Consider the following 20921-nt stretch of genomic DNA (forward strand, 5'->3'; position numbering starts at 1 on the left):
GATTCCAGACTGTGAAAGATCCATCTGAAATGTTGTGCAGTTCTTGAAAGTTAGAACCTTTCTGTTATTGTAAAAATCCCCTCGGGGGTTTAAAGATAGCCTGCTTATGTGAACCGCCTTGAAAAAAGTCAGAGGAGTAATCCGATGACCAGAAAGGCGGTATATAAATACCAGTATTATTATTATTACTATTATTATTCTTTTAACAATGATAGTAAATGGAACTTACTCCTGGATAAGTGTGGGTTGGATCGTAGCTTAGGATTGTTAAAAATTTCCCTGCTTGATGATGTCACTTCTGGTCATGACATAACTTCTGGTGGGTCCTGACAGATTCTCATTCTAAAAAGTAGGTCCCAGTCTAAATGTGTGAGAACCACTGCTTTACAGGACACCTTGGAAAAAAGAACGATGCTTACAACCTTATGCATGTGTACTTGGAAATAAGTCCCATTGAACTAAATGGTACTTACTGACAAGTAACGTTACTTAGAATCAAGCTGCTTGTTTGGCTTTTTGAACATCAATGACACCTGCCATTTCAGTAGATGTACAGAAGAATTATTTACTTGCAGAGTTCAGCATCCCACTTTAACAAATTGATATTGAACAGCATTGTTCTACTGGCATTGGTTACATCAGTGCAATGAACACCTCCATTGTTTCCACCTGTCAAACTCTGAATTAAAAAAAACAAAGAACAAAGATCAGTCAAACTAGAAGTCCATTTATCATGCTCAAAGCAACAAGTCTAAAGTACTAAAGACTGCAAGTTCTCCATTTTCTATAATCTGAGCCTCCTTATTTGACAAAATGAATAAGAGAGCTGAGACATTAAGCTTAATTTAAAGTATATACAAAAAAAGATTTGTTTAATGCCATACTTGTACATGGTGCTTTATACAGAGTGGGAGGGAAAACCCCAACAAGGTCCCCGCTCTCACCTACAGTTCGAGACACATAAAGAGACAATTATATAACAGATTGTGTAATCATCATCACACGTATTTTATATCTATATACCAGGGGTGCCCAAACCCCGGCCCTGGGGCCACATGCGGCCCTCAAGGCCTCTCAATGTGGCCCTCAGGGAGACCCCAGTCTCCAATGAGCCTCTGGCCCTCCAGAGATTTGTTGGAGCCCGCACTGGCCCGATGCAACTGCTCTCAGTGTGAGGGCGACTGTTTGACCCCTCACGTGAGCTGTGGGATGAGGGCTCCCTCCACTGCTTGCTGTTTCACATCTATGATGCAGTAGCAGCAGCAAAGGAAAGGCAAGCCTTGCTTTGTGCAAGGCCTTTTATAGGCCTTGAGCTATTGCAAAACCTTCATTCATTCATATAAGTTCACCTTTAATATATTCATTTATGTAAACGTATGTAAATGTATTCAAATTTGAAATGTAAATTAATTCTTTTTTTCCCCGGCCCCCGACACAGTGTCAGAGAGATGATGTGGCCCTCCTGCCAAAAACTTTGGACACCCCTGCTATATACCAATTTTCAACAAAAAACAGTTCACAAAAGGAATTTACAGAACAAAAATAGTTTCCGGTCCCAAAAGGCCTCACAGTCTTGATGATGCAGATAAACACCAGCAAACACCCACTAGAAAGATGCTACTCTGGTTGCTTTCCAACTGCAAAATATAAGACGAACACTACCTTTTTAAAACGTGTTTTTTTCGCCCAGTTAGCAGGAGTTATACAGCAGACTAATCTACATGGAACTTAAAATTCTATTATTGATGCCTTCAATGCTTTTCAGAGTTCTTGATACTAGGGCTTGTACTGAAGCCCTCTGTAGCATTGTGACAGTTCATAATAGTGAAGAGGGGATCTTACTGGTTATTGATCAACAAGGCATGTTGGTTGTCTGAGACTGATATTTGAGTGAAACTTAAAGAGGAAGGAAGAAAATTTGACTGAGAGATTTCCAAAATAGCTTATTGAAACATACCCATATCAGCCATGAATCAATAGTACCAAATAAAGCTCGCCCCTCTTGAACAGCTTGCTTGACCTCCTTCACGTTCTCCAGAAGCCAGTGAAGTTTCACAGCACTGAAATATGTGGTAAGTGGGAGACCAGTCTTATTCTGCAGGACGAATAGTCAGTTAGGGGCTAAAAAAATACACAACTGCAATAAAACTACCAAACAAAGTTCATCTCTGAGAAAAGCATAATAAAAGTTCATTTTCATACTAATAATACTGCAAACCCTACATGTACTAAAATCCAATTCCAACATGTTCAGTAGTCAAAAATAAAGAAGAAAGATTGTTTGACAATCCGCCAAGTAGCTAAACCACAGACACTCTGTGAAAGGTTGTTTTATACAGGCTATCTGCCTGTATTTAGACAACACAAATGCTGATTGGAGCACACTAGGGGCTGAATCCTATCTCCTCTGCAATGCAGGAACGCTGATGTAGCCACTGCTACATCTTGTGGGCCAGCTGAGGGGCTGGGAGGGGTAATCTATTTTTAAATTATCTCCTCTGCAGCTCCCTGGTCCCCAATGGGCCTACTAAGATCTACGCCAGCTGTTTTGCTGGCATAAATGTGTTGGGTCCAGGGGAATATGTCATGCACAGCATGGGGCTCTGGATCTTGTGGATGCCACTACTGCTGAGATCCGCTCCTGTGCTGACTCAATACCCACCGTGACCTTACCTACTCCAGATGCCAGTCTGCTGCTTGTGTGGGGCTTACCGGCGAGTGCTTCATCAGCAGCAAGTCACTTGCCCTCAGAGCAGCTCAGGCGATGGTGCCTGCATGTTATGATGGCAGACTGCAAGATCTGCATCTTTATCATGAGGATAGGATTGTCCATAAAATAATGAACTCTTAAGTTATGAAGTGGTAGCTTTTAAGGTAAATAAGTTCATATACAACTTTACTATATTAAGGGAGTAATGGCCGCATGTGATTTTGGTTTTAAGCTCTGGCCTTGGAATATAACCCTCATGTAAGATGCAGGTCAGTTGCAATTCCTTTATTTTTCAGAAGCAGCAGCTTCTGTTTAGCAATTTTAATACGTATTGTTCTTCTAAGTTTGGTGGCCTTAAAGTTCACAACTTAGTATTATATCATGCTGCTTTTCATCTTAGGAAGTTATTAATGACCCCCCCCCCCAACCCTACTTTAAAAGACTGTATTGAACTAGAAGTATATTTCATTGACAATTTCTCCTTCAAGCACATGCTGTTTCAACCAGAGACTCCCATTTCCTTACAAAAGCTAAAAACCCATTCTTGTGAGCCACTTCAGCTGCCTGGAAGCAAGAGCAATGCAAGCTACTGCTTTTAGCTTCGCCACTTATTCCATTTCTTACCTACCCATTATGTTTTGATCCAGAATTTTTTTTAATGACTGGAATAAATATGGCTTGTTTAGGTTAGCTGATCTGTTTATGAATAAACACTAACAGTCTGACAGGTAGCTTTGGCTGTTAAGTTTACTTTTGGGCTTCAGTCTGCTAAGGTCAAGCAAGCCGTATATATGTTCTTTAACATTTCTGCCCAATGTTGCAAATGCGCAACAGGGACCAAATGTGTATACCTGTGGGCCTGGGCAAAAATGGGTTAACACTTATAGTAGCTTTTTCTTATTTTTGTGAACAAAAATGCTTTGGTAATACGTCCTGCTATGCAGCACTTGTTATTATGGGAGATGGTTTGATCTTGTAATTTGATCTGTGTTGTTAACAGACACTATTGCATGTCTTCTGCTGTAAGAACATGATTACTTCAGAACCTACTTGTACTTCTCCCTTTTTGGTTAAAGTTTTTTTAAAATTCATTTTTACATTATGTAAGACATGGGTGGCAAACTTGTTTTATACAGTGGGCCAAAGAGCATTCATGATGCCTGCTAAGAGCCGGAAGTGATGTCATTAAGCAGGTCATGACCAAAAATAAGCACTTTTTTCCCCATTTAGGAAGTCATTAGCTGCAAATGACAGAAGAGAAAATAGGCAAATTTTGACCATATTTTCAAGTTATGGGAGGGCCCAATTATCATGCAGGTTACCCTTTCAGCAGCAATACCTCAGCACAGCTCAACAGCTGAGAGAGGTTGATTGTGGTGCTTGGAGAGTCCAAGGGCCAGATAAAGAGTTTGTGGGCTGCACCCAGCCCACGGACCTTAGGTTTGACAACCCTGTTGTAAAATGTACATTTTGTAACTGAAAAAATTAAACAGACATTTTGGGGAAAAACTTACGGAGTTTACATTGAAGTATAACAAACCTTAAATAATATCTCTCAATGGATGCTTTTTATAAAACTTTTAGAAATTCCATTTTGTGCTTGCTCAGTACACTGTGAACTCTTGCTATTCCGCTTATTATTGACATCACAGGTTTCTGAAAAGCCACTTAGTTCCCTTTACTAATGATAAAAATCCTTCCTTCAGTCCTTCTCAAACCTCTTTTGCACTCCTTTGAGGGCTAAATTTAGTTCTCTCAAATACTGCATCCTCCATACCGATAGTGCCTTACTATAACATTTTCATTTTGAAAAGAAATTCATATGTGCTAATCTAACCACAACTTTGTTCACAACAAAACAAGTAGTGTATGTACTAAATCTCACATGATCACATTGTCTCTAACAGTCTCCAAATAGCTGTTACCTTGAAAAAGAATCTATTGTGTCCTGGAATTTTTTCAAGCAGCTTGTCAACTGTAGGTTGGGTCCTAAGGTCAAGCCACACTATAATCAAAAGTCAAACATTAGGAACAGGTAAAAGCTTTGCTGCCCATCACATAAGCAATGTATTAATTGAACAAGCTTCAGAAACTGAAGAGGCTTCCATAAAAAGAGACAACTCTCCTCCAAACCCAGCTAGCATATGACTTTTTCAGACTGATCATTCTCTCCCTACAATCAACAACACTCAAGACAATGTTGGACTTTTTGCCTCCTGACAGTGTGTCTTCCCCCTCCTTTTTGTAAAGCAATTCCAAGGCTGTAGGCATATCTGGGCCTTTGTTTTGACCCCCTTGCCACTGGTGTGTGGGTGAGTGTGTGTTTTTAAACCATCATTTATAAAGGTCTATGAAAACACAACAGAACAGTGTTTCCCAAACTGTGGGTGAGGAACCACCAGTGGATCACAAGCCGATTTTTGGTGGGTCGCAAATTTTTTTTAAAGTATTAAACAACTTACAAGCACCCTTGACTAGTGGTGTAGCTAAGGGGGTACAGAGAGTAGCAACTGCACTGGGCAACAAGCTTTAGTGGGGCAACAAGCTGAGCTTGACACTAGTGGCCAAAATTGTGAAAATCTTGGCATGAATATAACAAGAATAATACTATCTTGCTATATAAAATTGGAAAGGTAATTTAATGCAAAATGCAATGAAGCAAACTGCATTGTAATATCTGTATTCTATCAAGAGGTATGGCCAATTAACTAGAAAATAAAAACAACTGTCCTGTGGAACAAATAGTGGATTTCCTTAACTCAGAACTGACCTATGAGACTGATTGTTCCGAGAGCCAATAAGATATTATACGATACAGCAAGGAGCCAATAAGGTGTTAATATGAGTCAGCTCTCGTTTCCATATATCATAATACAGTTACCCCTGCTAACTGGAGAAAGAGGCACTTTTTCAAGTGGTGCTCCTCTTATGTATTTAGCATAGTGTTCCTAACCAATAAGTGGCTCACTTTTTATTTATTTACTTAAATTAATTTTTCATAGAGAGGTTACAAAATCTTCTTTGATCCCAGGTAGCAGATAGGTGCCTTAACTATGCCACTGGCTGGGAGGCGGTGGCAAAGCAAGTGGGTAGCAAGCTGCTGGGAGGAGGAGATGGGTTTCCCACTATTTTCACTTTTTTAAAAGTCCAGGTGTGATGTCACTTCCAGTTGTGACATCACTACCAGGTAATCATTTTGAGCTCGATACCTGCCTACACAATCATTAGCTATGCCATTGCCCTTGCCTGGTTTGCTGAAGTAAATTGTTAGCTGGAATGCTAACTTGGGGAATGAGGTAGACTTCATACCCCCAAATTAAAATGTCACATTTTCAAATTTTCTTGAGTAATTAGTGTGCTGCAGATCACATGTGAACCCAGTTTCAGCCTTTTGCCTGGCCTTGAATTTCCTAACTGCACAGTTTGCTCTCCAGTTCAGCCTTCTGAGTGCCCACTTTGGCAGCATAGGACCTGAATTATTAATGCATAAATTATTATTAACAAAATATTTCTTTCTAGATATTTTGTCTAGTGGGTCGTGACAGATTGTCATTTTAAATAGTAGGTCCCAGTGCTAAAAAGTTTGGGAAGCACTGCATTAGAGAATATCTGGAAAAAAAAACTTTTATATTGGCCTAACCTTGCAAAAAAAAAAAAAAGTCCACAGATGAAGCCCACTTTCTCATGCATGTGTATTAGTTATTCATGGCATATAATTAACGCCTGAAAGAGTTTCATTGCTGGAAATGCTTGCAGGCAATGTTATAAGCGTCTATTTATAAGCCAGCATTAATTTAAGCCTGCAAAGATATGCATATACTTTTGCATCTCATTACTAGTCTGATTGCTTTGCGAGCAAAACCAAATGATGTGCACTACTATGCTACAGTATTACAAACCCAAAGCCGGTTCAAAGTTCAATACTCTATTCAGCTGTAACATCTAGGTCAATCAGGTGATTGAACACACTTAATGTTTTACCAGGAGACTAATGTCATTCAACCAAAGATCACTTCCTATTTACCTTCTAGAAAAGAAAACTGGACTAAAGCAATAAGCTGCAGGCTGCAACCCTATGCACACTTGATCCCCTGGAAGGACCACTGATTTCAGTGGAACCTATTTCTGAACAAACATGTTTAGGGTCATGCTGCCATCCATCATACTGCCATCCATTTTCATTTGGTTTACACGCATCATTCATGCCAGTATGTACTTTTAAAGGAATCACAATTTAAAAATTCAGATTGAACTTGACAAAAATGGAGGGGGAAATCATAAGTTATTTTATTAGACATGAAGAAATGGTAGTAAGCATTGTTCTACTTTAAAGTTTCCTACTTTAGGGTTTTCTATTTAGCTTCTTATTTAGGGCTATTTAAGGTTTTCCATTTAGTTACATTCAGTGCAATTTAAACTACCCAAGTCTACATTTGTACTAGGTACCCATGCTGCGGCATCCCATGCCCTGTTGACACAGTGCTTGATGTTTCCAATTCCATCTCATATCCACTTCTAACAATGCTCCTCCATTACTCACACCTTGTTTAGAATGTGGCGGCATCACCAGTTTCCAAAGTAGAGGTCACAATCTGCTCACTGTGGCACACTTTTCACTGGTCACTTCAGGAGTGACAGCCCAACTTAAGATTACACTGATTTTTGTGTTCTAGAGGAGAAATTGCCTTGTCTATATTTGGTATTCGTTCTTAAAACCTCACTGGTAGGCTATAATTAGTAGAAATAGACTCCAGATAGTATTTGGAAATACTACCATCATCCTTATAAGTCAACAGGCAGTGGTGCCTTTGCTGGGACCAGTCACAGCAGAGACCTAGTGAGTGGGCAGCTAGTTTTTCAATGTTAAGTTTGCCTTCTCAGACAATATATGAGAAAACAGTTTTGACACTGAAGGGTTTGTTTTGGTTTTTTCCTCTTCACCTTTAGCAGCACAAGAAGAAATGTTTTAATCTTCAAGTGCTTTAAGACTTAAATTTCTAAGTTTAAGGAATTCATCATAGCTTTCACTTTCAATGGGACAATCAAAAACCATTTTAATTCCTTTAACAGAGTATGTAAAATTCTTGCAAATGGGAGAGTACTTTTTTTTTTTTTTTAAAACTAACAAGGTTTAGTACAAAATCTAGTAGAATATAACATCCCTACTTACCAATTGCATTGTACAGAGGCTTTCCGGTAAATTTATCCCAAACCACAGTTGTCTCTCTCTGATTGCTGATTCCAATAGCTTAAGAACAAAAGAAAACCTTAAAGTCTCTGAGATTTATTACATAGTTTAATATGTAGATAAATTTCAAAATCACTTTCCATTGTTTCCATTTTATTCTGTACATTACCTATTTATCCTTCAGGAAATTTATGTACAACAAAGATACTAGCTATGATCCAGGAAAGGATGTATGCATAGATTGGCAAAGGGCTGCTGGCTTTCATATTCAATAGCAGCCCTCTGAACTAAGCGGAATACTATTCCAGACAGTCCCCTGGTTTTTGGAGGGTGGTTTTTCCATAGATGCAGTGGAGTTCAGTGGAAAAGAAAAGGTTTAATAGCTCAGAGGACTGTGCAAGGCCCTTTGGATTTCATAAAACTAAAATACTGTTACATTTTCAGAGTTTCTATCCTGCATTTTCTTTACCCCAGCTGAAAAGCCCGAGGTGGCTTAAACTCAAAAAACAATAAACTCACACACAAATAAGATAGCCTAACATCCAGAGTACAAATCAAACAAAAATATAGCAGAAAAGAGAACCAAAACAATAAAGAATGTTAGAGCAATTTTCCTGTCCCTGGAATTCTTCTGAAAAGTTTTACTACCTTAGACCACAATCCTATTCGCACTTACCTGGGTGTAAGCCCCATAGACCACAATGAGATTTACTTCTGAATAGACATGCACAGGATTGGGCTCTTAGGGCCCAATCCTATCCAACTTTCCAGCACAGGTCCAACCTCAATGCAGCCTCGAGGTAAGGGAACAAATGTTCCTATACCTTGAGGAAGCCTCTGTAACTGCCTTCCCAACACAGGAAGAAGTGCATACCCCATTGGCACAGCAGCACTGGCACTGGAAAATTGGATAGGATTGGAGCCTTAGTCTCTGAAGCCTTAAAGACTTATAGGAAAAAAAGGGCACAACACTAACCTACTTTCCAGTGCTGCCATAAGGGCAATACAGCTCTGATGTAAGGAAATAAACATTCCCTTACTTTGAGGAAGCCTCCGTGAGTGTCATCCAACTGCAGGATGCAGTACATGTCCCATTGGCACAGCTATGTCAGTGCTGGAAAGTTGCTTAGCCTTTGGGCCTAAGTCTAAGAGGTATCAGAGAAGTGGAGTGTTATGATAAAAGTTGTTTGTTTTCAGCTTTACTGGCTTATGAGTGTTAAGAACTAGAAATTTCTAGAGTAAAACTGTTGAAGACAAGAGTGGTAACAACAACACTGAAAATAACAGTTGGAAGTTTGTAGGTATCTGGGTCGTGAACTGGAGAATATTCCTACAGCAATGATGCAGCAGTCTAACTTCAAGAGGATTCCCTTCCTGGTTTTGAGGTGGTAGAAAAATGGGTTAGAATAATTTTTAACTTGAGAACTTTTTGTATAAAAAGGGGCCTTTCTAATACAGGAGTGCTTGCTTAATGATGGACCGCATACATGATGGTGGCCAAAGCACAAAGAGGCTGTAATGAGGCAGTCAGGTCTCCCATAGCCTGCAGCAGAGTGCCTGTTTACACAACAAAGTGACACTTAATGCAAATAAGAGGCAATCAGTCTTCAGTTGCCTGTGAAGCCTATGAGTGTCTGGCACGGAGTGCCTGTTTACACAAAGGCATTAGATTGGGCTGAATGTTCACTTAATGATTTAATCACCTAACAAGGAGGATCTGAGAGCATATTCCTGTTGTTAAATGGCGCACACCTGTATATGATTTTTTTTTTTTTTAAGTAGAGTACCTTCAAAAAACCTTGCACTAAGAAGAAAATGCAAGTGGAGTGCTACTCCATTCCACTGCCTTCCCCCTCAGGAAGGCTGTTCAAAACAAGAAACAGTGTGCAGAAGAGTAGATTAATTTTTGGAAAACCTCATCTGGTCAGCAAACAGTGATACTGATAACCTGCGATAAAGCTATCTCAATATCCATATCAGGTTAAAGTTGACTCTTCTATTAAAGGCAGTCATGTCTTAAAAATTAGTGTTGGTTTAACAAATCCAAACATTGGTTTTCAGCAGAACTCCCAATTCATTCAGCATACTGTAGCAAAACAGGGAGAGAAGGCAGGAAGAGATTCACTCCATAAAAACTTCCTTTATAGCTCTCAATGAGGCTTCTGTTGCAAAATTATCAGTTAAATCAGTGATCTTTGTCCATTACATGGACAAAGATCACTGATTTGAATAATGACTCTGTAACAGAAACCTCGCTGAAAGCTATAAAGGAAGTTTTATGGTGTGAACTCTTTCCCTGCTTCCTCCTCGTGTTTTGTTGCAGCCCGAAGTGCTCAATTATCAATAGTATTGCTGCCCAGACAACTGCATCAAAAATTAATTTACTCCACACAGCATTTTTTTCTCTTGAACAGCCTTGTTCAAACTTGTGCAACTGGAGTAGCACTCTCTAGACCAGCGCTTCTCAAATTGTGCTCCACAGAAACCTGGGGCTCCACAAGACCCTTTAGGGACTCTGTGAGCTTAGCATCATGAGACCTGCCAGCAGCTGACCCACTGAGGGGTGGGATGGAGAGGAGCAGGTCTGCAAGCAACAGTTTACAGAGCTGGTTTCCTTCTCTTCCCTGGATCCACACAGCAGGGAAAGGAGAGGTTGCAAAAGAGGGCAGGCAGGAGCTGCTGCCAGTTACATGAGTGACATGGAAGGAAAACCATTCTCCCAGCAAGGAGATGAGAGTGGGTCTCCCCCCCCCCAGAGTAAAAACCAATAAAACAACTACTTCAAAGCACCCGGAGAGCCTACCCCACACATGCTAGAATCCGGCCCTCCTTCAATGCCTTAGATGAGCGAGAGTCAGGCTTGGGCGATCTTCATGAAAAGTCAAGGCTGTAGTCAAATCATGCTTACTTGGAAGCAAGTTCCATAGTAAGAAGCTTACATATAAGTCCTGCAAGTTTGCTCTTCCCAAAATGTTTGTTCGGTAAGCCCTGACCCAATACAATTTAATGCCTAAGCCTTAGTTTTAATGACTAAAAGCGGAAAGGTTTCCGCAGACCAAAACATTTGAGAACCACTGCTGTAGACTAGTGTCCTTAACACAATTTTCTTGAAGGCACACTTTTGAAAAGCCACTCCAAGTCTACCACTTATTTTCCATTACTTGGGATGCACACCTTACAAAAAAATCACTAACATTCTCATTAACTGCAAATTGTGACAGTTTTGGGCCAGGCTGATGTATTAAATCAACTGTAGTCTAACTTCCATGACATCCCAAAGCAAAAAAACTTGTTTTTTTGGTTAAAACAATATAAATTACAGGAAAATCTTGTCTTTGCTTTCCCACAAGAACCACCACTTTATTTGGCTATGTCTCTATCTCTGTTTTATTTCTTATGTTCAGAACTGTCCCCCTTAAATGTGTTCATTTTTTAATCCATAAGAGTTATACCTTTTATGTTGCTGATGTCTATATTCAGCTGGTTCAGTTTCTCGCATGTTTTTTCCACACATTCATAGACTGATTGGAGAATTTCCTTGGCATCTTGTTCTACCCACCTTGCAGACAAATAATGAAGAACAAAGCTGATGTCAAAAGGCTAAATTTTGTAAATGGAACTAAGGAAATTTATAAAGGATCATCTACTTGCTCTACTTTCTTAGTAAATTGTGTGTGTTTTTTAAAGAAATTGAATATCAACAACTCTATCAACAAGCAGAGTTTAGAGGAATTTCTGTATTATCATTTTTTTGTCCCAGAACCAACAAACGCTTTAGAATTACATGATTTATGAACATTGTGAAAAGCACAGATTTAAGGGTTGGGCGTAGCAACTGCAAACTTAGGGTGGTTTTTCCTGACCACTTCTAATGCAGGTTATCTAGAGCAGGGGTGCCCAAACCCTGGCCCTGGGGCCACTTGTGGCCCTCGAAGCCTCTCAATGTGGCCCTCAGAGAGCCCTCAGTCTCCAATGAGCCTCTGGCCCTCCGGAGATTTGTTGAAGCCCACACTGGCCTGATGCAACAGCTCTCAGCGTGAGAGCAACTGTTTGACCTCTTGCGTGAGCTGTGGAATGAGGGCTCCCTCCACTGCTTGCTGTTTCATGTCTGTAATGCAGTAGCGGCAGCAAAGGAAAGGCCAGCCTTGCTTTGTACAAGGCCTTTTCTAGGCCTTGAGAAATTGCAAGACCTTCATTCATTATTAGAAGTTCATCTTTAATATATTCATTTATGTAAACTTATGTAAATTTATTCAAATTTTAAATGTAAATCAATTCTTTTTTTCCCCCAGCCCCTGACACAGTGTCAGAGAGCTGATGTGGCCCTCCTGCCAAAAACTTTGGACACCCCTGATCTAGAGCAGGGGTGCCCAAACCCCGGCCCGGGGGCCACTTGCGGCCCTCGGGGCTCCCAATCCGGCCCTCGGAGAGCTCCCAGTCTCCAATGAGCTTCTGGCCCTCCGGAGACTTGCTGGAGTCTGTGCTGGCCCAACGCAACTGCTCTCAGCATTAGGATGACTGTTTGACCTCTCACTTGAGCTGTGGGACGAGGGCTCCCTCCACTACTTGCTGTTTCACATCTGTGATGAAGCAGTGGCAGCAAAGGAAAGGCTGGCCTTGCTTTGTGCAAGGTCTTTTATAGGCCTTGAGCTACTGCAAGAGCTTCATTCATTCATATAAGTTCCATCTCTAATAAATTCATTTATGTAAATTTCAACAAATTTTAAATGTAAATTAATTCTTTTTTTCCCCAACCCCCGACACAGTGTCAGAGAGATAATGTGGCCCTCGTGCCAAAATGTTTGGACACCCCTGATCTAGAGTGACAATGCCACAAAGAGTTTGCACGGTGAAGTGGTCATACAAATTTGATTATATATTTAGTTACTGGCTTCCTGGAAAAGTCTTAAACTTGCTGGGGGACAGATTCATATGACTACTTGGTCAGGCAAATGTTGGAGAAAAAGACTGTCCAGTTATGACATTTCCACATGAAACAGTGTTGTATGAAATCGCCTATACAGATTTTCAAAATTTTTATGAAGACTGAAGCAGGGACGTGCGGTACAGGGTCAGCAGGTGAGGCAGAACTATCCTGTCATTGTCCATAGGAAAGCACCGCAGCTGCCCTGCCTGCTTACTCCTGAGGAGGCAGCTTTCTCCCGCTTTCTCCTCACGTGTAAGTGGGTAGGGTGGCTGCAGTGCTTCTCCACAAACTACAATGGGGCAGTTCTGCCTCACCTGTCACCCCTGCAACGCACATTCCTGTATTGAAGGCACACAGAAAAATTACTATAAAAATTCCCAACGTTTACTTTACAAGTATAATAATCCAACAAATGTAGGTGCCCACTTATTTCAGTGGAATTATATCTAGTTTACTAACATAATACTAAATGACAGTGTTCAAAATCACCAAAAAAAAAAAAAAGAGGTCATACCCTTCTTTGGGGAAGTTCTGCTTTAGTTCTACCTGATGAAGACTTATCAATTCTGATGTTTTAGAATTAAAGACCTGCAAACACAAAATTCAACCCATTAGTTTGGAAAGCCATAATTAGAAAAGGCAGCAAACAAAAAAAATGGCATTCAAAAAAAAGTCACATTCACAACAGGTTTTTAAAAGTGAAATTCATTGTTGTCAATTATATTAAGATTCAGAATAAAATTAAAAATAGTTGACAGCTCTAACAAAGTTCATTTTATACAAAGAGCAACAAATTGTGGAAATACCTACCCAATCCTTGAACAGGATAATAAGCTATTTGTTGCTGTAAACAGAAGTTTAAACAAGCTTTGTGAAAAGCAACTGCTGTATACATAGGGATTTTGGGGTCATGAGGGTTTTGCAACCATCTGAAACAGTTTTGCAACAATATGAAACGTCTGCATAACAAGCAGATAAAGGTAGGCAGTGAACCATCTCAGGAAACTAACCTAGAGAGGATTACTAACCAAAAAGAGATATGCTACGGGAAAGACCTCTTTAGAATAGAAGACACATGTCCATAAAATATAGCCATATAAGAATTTTAGAAGCTGAATATTGGTGACCTAATAATTCAACAATATGAACAACAATAATTATGCAACTGTCTTGTTCTGTTTAAAACACTGGGAACTTAGGGCCTGATTCTGACCTTTGTGCACCTGCTCACCGCCAGCATGCATTGTCACAAACATGTCATAAGGCACACCTGCAATCATTAGTGCCAGCCCAGTGATGGACCAGCACTGGTCTGGAGGCCAGCAAACCACCACCAGGCACTCTGGGTGGAGAGATAAGTGGAGGCATGGGGGAGGCGTTCCAGGGGAGGCAGTGGGGCCAGCAGAGCTCAGCTCCACTGGATCCAGAGACCCTTCTCAGTCCATGTGGCCCGACACAAGATTCCCTTACTCCGAGGCAGCTAAATAGCCGCCGCAGAATTGAGTAGCCCCATTGAGGGGCTTCTTTCCTTACTTGGGGAAAGGGGACAAATGTTCCCCTGGCGGCTGCCTGGTGCACTCAGGATGCTGCAGCACGCTGAGCAGCTCAGGATTGGTCTGTTAGCCTTCTAGTTCATTTGAATTTTTTCAACCTCAATTTGACCCAACACTCTAGAGAAGAAATATTTACACAAATTCGCTTCTTCAGACTACATACAAACATACCAATCAAAAATCACATATTTTCTGAATTCTTTTCTCAAGTTCCAGTCATTTTATTTGACCATCTATAATATAATTGACTGCAGGAAGAATTTCTAAATTTTAAGTATTATTTTTCTTCCACATTAACAAATGATGATACTGTAGACCTTTTCATACATTCAGTTCCAAACTTTCCTGCCAAGCTTTTACTAAATCCACAGTGCTTATTAACAAAAGTTAACGCACCATACATTCTTGGCTTACCAAAACAAGGTGCTAATGTATACAGAAGGAAACATTTGTACACAATGAGTGTAGAAGACAGATGTTGCTGCTACTGCAAATATTAAGAGTGTTTGGAGAAGGTAAATTGCAACAGGTACTTATGACAGCTTTGTTGCATGAAACACTGAACAGTAGTTACATATACACATTAATATCACTGCATGCTTGGAGACAATTAAAAACGCTCGGGCAGATGCAACATGGATGAATACCAGGTATATTCTTACCCTCTATAAGGGATGGTAAGTGAAAAATAACCAATTTATGCGACATGTTTTTAATCAGCTCTGACCAGTTCAGTTTACTGAACCTACAAGTAAAATGTCTTATACACGGAAGGCATAAAAATAAGGCATTGCAGAATATTTGATTGATAAATGTGTTGTCTGCATCTTCCCACCAAAATGAACACATTGCCTTACCACCAAGTTTAATTACTAAAGATGATAAAAGTTAAAGCCCGGGGTCAAGAGCTGATCACAATCCATTATTTACTCGATGTGAGCAGGAGGTGTGTAGTCCAGTGATCGAGCCCTTGCCTGAAGAAGCTATGCAGGATTAACTCAGTTACGCCTTGGAGGGGAGACTGGAATCTGTAGACAAGCTTATATAGCCAGTTGTGAGACAACGGAATCACTGAGGAGCTGCCACAGCAAGAGATGTGGAGCTGTCTGCTGGCTAGAATGGATGACAAGAACCTGCCTAGCTTGATTTGTAGTGGCCTGCGGAAGCTTGAAAGCATGAGAACTATGCAACCAGAGAGATAAACACACTGTGAATGAAAACATCTGGAGAATGAAGGGTTCTATACAAATAGAACAATAACTGCAAAAACTCCATTTGAAAAACGGGGTTTATGCCAGCTTGCTGATGCAAACTGCCTTGAATCTATGATAAAGATGGTATGCAAATACTGTAATTAATAAATATACTAATTAATACTTAAGATTCCTTGACTTAATACCAGCACTGAGTCATACTATGCAAACCCTTAATCTTCTGTTGTCCCACAAGTTTCCCTTTCGGAAAGTGCTCTCAAATGCAAAGTGCTCGTTGAGTGTCTCAGATTAACAAACAAAATGCTGAGGATACTAGAAAAAATGTTAACTTAAACACATACTTCAAGTTGTTTTTCAAACCCAGAAGAACTTAGACTCAATGGCATTTTCCAAAACACTAAGGAAAACAAAAACTAAATAGTAGTTGAATGCATGGAACGTGCACCTAATTCTGTGAGAAAGACCCTTAGATCACTGGTGAAGGAAGCACAGCACAGGACATCATTTTGCTGTACTTCTAATGCTTCAGGTGGCAAACGTACACCTGCAGCTACTTAAAAACCTCCTTACTAGGCAGGATAAAGAAATCAAAAGGATCTTTAACCTCAGCTGCTAGAAATTCTGCTAAACCAGCTTGGTCACAACCAGACCTTGTTTCATAAATGAAGCAAGACATGTTTGAACCATTGCAGTTCTGATTTCGTCATATTAAATGAGTAGGAGAAAGCATGGTGAGTGTTGCCCTCAGCTTCTGGATGAATTAGAGGAAAGGGTAATGTTTTGTAACAAAAATGGTGCGGCAGTGATGAAGGCTTCTGAATCATTGTTCTCTGGATGTCTCATCCTGAAAACATGGACTGAGGAGGTGCTTCCTAAAACCAACCAACTTCAGTCTAATGAGAGATCTACACTCTGAAAATTTTTTTTTGCTAGAAATTCAAAGTACTGTGAATTTTCAATTAATATGAACTATTTGTGAAAAAAAATTATTTCTGGAGCCTTCAGTCCAATCTCCCCAGCAGCAGTCCACTGCAGCAGAGTTCAGGCAGTCCCTTCCTCTCTCTTCTTCAGCAGAGCCCTGGCAGTCCTTTCCTCCTGGAGTGTGGGTCTGTCCATTTCCCATAGGTCTGGGGACAGACTAGTTAAGGTCATCTGTATGGCAGTGTATGGCATTGTGTGTATTTGACTATGTCTTGCTCTGCAGTAAAATATGCATTAAAATGTATCCCCAGGAATAGGATAGAATTTTATCCTGTTCCTTTTTAGTTCTTTTTATCTAATCCATTTTCAAAACAAAAGATAATTTGATTTCTGCTTTTCAGTTAAAGGCTGCTATTACTCCAAAAGTCAGGTTCAATCAACACTTTCCAGAGAAAGATGTTTCCAACTGTGCTGAAAACATGTATTGCAAATTAGCTTTTAACCATAGCTGAATTCATCCCTAGGCAACAATTAATCTCTGAATTAATGAACTGAATGAACTGAACTAATGAACTGAATATGAACTCCTGAATAAGTAGAGGAAGGGCCATGCCAAATATCACTTTTCCAAGACATTGTTTTATGACATTTTTGCATCTAGTATCTGCATATGTAATAGGTCCAACCTACAAAACCAATGAACAAACAGTGGATTTATATACCACAAATTAACAGGGTGTCCAGAGAAAGGAACTATCTTGAAGAAGCATATATTTATACTGTAGTGTTCCTATTCGTACTAAGACAATTTGGCTTCTCGCTGCTACTTGTAAGGATCTCAGGAACGGAGTGGACAGAGTGCCAACTTTGGACATAGCAGATCACCCTGGCATAAATTAGGAAGCTCACTGGCAATCTTGGAGTTTCCCAGCCTAGTCAACCTCAGAATTGTTAAGAAAGAAGAAAAGAATTATGAAACATTTTGCACATAAACATTAGAACATAAGAAGAGTCCTGCTGGATCAGACCAAGTGTCCATCTAGTCCAGCTTCCTGTATCTCACAGTGACCCACCAGATGCAACACTTGCTGGTTTTTTTGAAATAACTATCAAACCCTGGCTTGATGTTTGAGGACTGCCACTCTTGTGATCCTGACTGATGTCCCAAAATCATATTTCCTCTCTACTTAATACAATTTTAACAAGAGCATACAGTAATAGCAGACTGTTTCTTGTACCATGCTAAAACTGGCACACGTGGCAAGCCTACCAAGGCATTTTAACCCTAGTGCAGACAGGCTCACTGTTTCTTTTCTGTAAATCCCTGCACTGCAAATTGTACTAACTTGCTTTTCACACATTCCCCTTGTCTGTGTTAGAATTCTACAACAAAAGCAAAAAGGACTTTAGACTGCCCTGAAAGCTATTTTACTCTTACTCTCTCTCTCACAACCTCTGGTACACAGATTCCTGAATGCAATCAGCTGCCAAATTCTCCAGAAAGCTACAACTTGTTCTTTTTTTGTTGTTTAAAGATAGGCCAGAGGGAGAAAATAAAAAGGTAAGACAGCCATTTAAAGAATCACAGATGAACTTCAGAGCAGGTTTTTGACCATTAGTGCTAAAGACTACTGAGACAAGGCAACACTAAAGAAACACATAAATGTATAATAGTAATCACAATCACCAAAACATCCTGCTCCAGAAAGAAGCAGTCAACACACAAAACTCCAAGTGACACTTCTACATCAGCAACAACTTAAGAGTTCTGACATCTGCGATATATTCTGATCCTATGCTTACTTGCCAGTTTTTCCGAATACAATAGGACTAATTCTCAAGTAAATAAGCAAAGGACTGCTGCTGTAAGTCGATACAGTGGGTGTGTCTTCACAAGATACAACTTTGTATGTGTGTATGAGTCAAATGCAAGATGCCAACAAGACACTCAACTTTTTTTTTTACTTCATCCTCCTCAGCACTGAGCCTCACAGGGCAGCAAAGGTTTACTAAATCCAACTCTACACAGTATTGTAGAGTATTGGCTACTTGATTCCAGGGAACTGGTCAGTGGTCTCCACCTCAGTACAATATCAGGAAATTTCCTATGTTTCCAACTGGTAACATAAGAAGGAGAAAGGGCAATGTTGAAAGTTATTACCAGATTTTACACTTCTGTTTGATTTCCAGTGTGAACAGCATCACCCACTAACCCATCAGTTTGCAAGTTAACACTGTCACCATAGGGACATTGTCCATTCCATAGGGACTTCTGTCCATTTTGACCCTGACTGGGAGAGGCGACAAACTACGGATGCACAATGCATGGCTTGCAGGGATCAGAAATATACAAGAGAAGTCTTTACCCCTACTCATCATACCACAAGACTTGGTAAGATAGGGGTGAAGCATTCATTCCCAACACTCATTCCCTGTCTCCAGTCTCTGATCTTTCCTTGAAATCCAAAGAAGAAAAAAAGGAGCCATGCATTTGTACAGTTGAAGCAAGAGAAAGAATGGACTCAGGAACCAATCCTATTCAACTTTCCAGCACTGGTGAAGCCGCAATGGAGACCGGAGGTAAGGGAACAAATGTTCTCATATCTTGAGGTGGCCTCTGTGACTGCCCTTCCACCTTCCTGTGCACTGCCACAGGAAAACTGGATAGGATTTGGTCCTCAATGTCTGACAGTTCAGCCATTTTCAACCACTGTGCCATGGCTCACTGGTGTGCCACAGATGGTCCTCAGGTGTGCCACAGGACTTTGGGGAGGGTCATTTATTAGTAGGGCAATTGGGGGATTTGAGCCCCCAGCAGCATGGTGTGCCTTATCAATGGTCAAAAACCCGATGGTGTGCCTTGACAATTTCAGCAACTTGTCAGTGTGCTGTGAGATGAAAAAAAGGTTGAAAACCACAGGTCTAACTACTTACTGTTGCAAGAACGGGACAGTTCGCTTCACCACACCCCAGAGTGTGGAACCCCATCACCTCACTGGGCACAGCCAACACCAGCAGCTCTAGGCGCACCCTCAGACACAGGAAAAAGAGGTGAAGAGGCTCTGTGCCTCCTCACACACTGAGTGCTTAATTGGTAGGAAAAAAAAAATAATAGTGGGGCTTAAGTCCTCCTGGAAATAAGTGTCCCTGATACAGCACCTTGAATCTAGCCCTTCTAACTGGGCAGGAGGCACTTTTTCAAGTGGGTGCTCCCCTTTTATTAAGCAGAGTAACTGGCACTCCTCACCCTATCAGTGTCTTCTCTAGTGGCTGTCTACTGCTGTTCTTTTGCATATCTTTAGATGGTGAGCCCTCTTAGAACAGGGAGGAAGCCCTTAGTTGTTTGATTTTGTCTGTAAACCTCTTTGTGAACTATTCATTGAAAAGTGTATATAAATACTGTTAAGAATCATCACCATCATCATCTTGGGTGAGTGGGAAATGCACACCCACGCTTAAGCTCAGTGCTCTGGGCGATGCCCTCCCTGGCACATGCCCAGCCTTGCCCAGCTCTGGAGCAGGGACAAGCAAAGGGTGAAGAGGCAGGTGAAGCAGAGCCTCCCCTCAGGAGGCCTTCAAAAAGCACCGCTGATGTGTGAGGCACAACCCAGGCACTCTGCACCGTCGCCAGATGAGGCACTCAAGCACCCACCGTTCCTGTGGGTGCTTGGGTGCCCCACATGGCAGTGACGCTTTTCGAAGGACTCCGGTGGGGAGGCTCTGCTTCACCTGCCTCCCCACCCACTGCACTTCCCTGGTACACAGTGGGTTGTGGGTACTTGGGTGCCTCGCACGGCGGCAGCGCTTTTCGAAGGACTCCGGTGGGGAGGCTCTGCCTCACCTGCCTTCCCACCCACCGCAGGTCCCTACCCTGCAGTCGCTCCACGGTCGGCTCCTGCCCTCCAGGCTCCCACCAAGGACAACCACAGCCCTTCCCCAGCTGCCCTGTCACTCCTGCGAGCCTGACAGCGCCTGTCCCCCTCCCTCAGCAGGTGGCACTCACCAGGAAGCGCGAGGAGCTGGTCCCCTGGTCGATGGACCCCACCAGCGGGTCCATTGGCCCCCCTTGGGCCGCCTTCGCTGTCATCAGAAGGCTCTGCCGGCCCGTCTCCTAGGCGACCGCGCGAGCAGCCTGACACTGGCCAGCCGCCGGCGCCCTTCACTTTGGAAAGCGGCGCGTGGCTTCCCGAACCAGAGGCAGGGGGCGGGGAAGGGGCGCTGCCCAACACGCTGCCGCTCGGCCACCAATCAGCGTGAGGGGGAAAGAGTGGGGGGGAGGGGTGGGCGGAGCAATGGGACAAATGTTTGAAAGGGAAAAGGGAGGGGGAGGTTGGGGCTGGGCAGGCGGCGCTGAGTCACGTGCATCGGGTGTCTGACGTCACCGCAGCTCCTCACCTGTGCCCGCCCA

At 41.6% G+C, this 20921-nt stretch overlaps 1 protein-coding gene across 1 annotated transcript in view; it reads right to left on the reverse strand.

Annotated features, from left to right (window-relative positions):
* The window catches only part of GK (glycerol kinase), a 53382-nt gene extending 32739 nt beyond the window's left edge, over nucleotides 1–20643 (reverse strand). Inside the window, exons 1-7 of the mRNA XM_066619185.1 lie at nucleotides 20517–20643; nucleotides 13340–13413; nucleotides 11351–11457; nucleotides 7881–7958; nucleotides 4636–4715; nucleotides 1958–2095; nucleotides 570–679 (exon numbers count right to left, since the gene is read on the reverse strand). Of these exons, the coding sequence (XP_066475282.1) occupies nucleotides 570–679; nucleotides 1958–2095; nucleotides 4636–4715; nucleotides 7881–7958; nucleotides 11351–11457; nucleotides 13340–13413; nucleotides 20517–20600 (671 nt within the window). The 5' untranslated portion in view covers nucleotides 20601–20643. The remainder of the gene's footprint in view (nucleotides 1–569; nucleotides 680–1957; nucleotides 2096–4635; nucleotides 4716–7880; nucleotides 7959–11350; nucleotides 11458–13339; nucleotides 13414–20516) is intronic.
* Nucleotides 20644–20921: the final 278 nt, after the last annotated feature.

The sequence above is a fragment of the Tiliqua scincoides genome, chromosome 3, assembly GCF_035046505.1.
Source record: "Tiliqua scincoides isolate rTilSci1 chromosome 3, rTilSci1.hap2, whole genome shotgun sequence".
NCBI lineage: Eukaryota > Metazoa > Chordata > Lepidosauria > Squamata > Scincidae > Tiliqua > Tiliqua scincoides.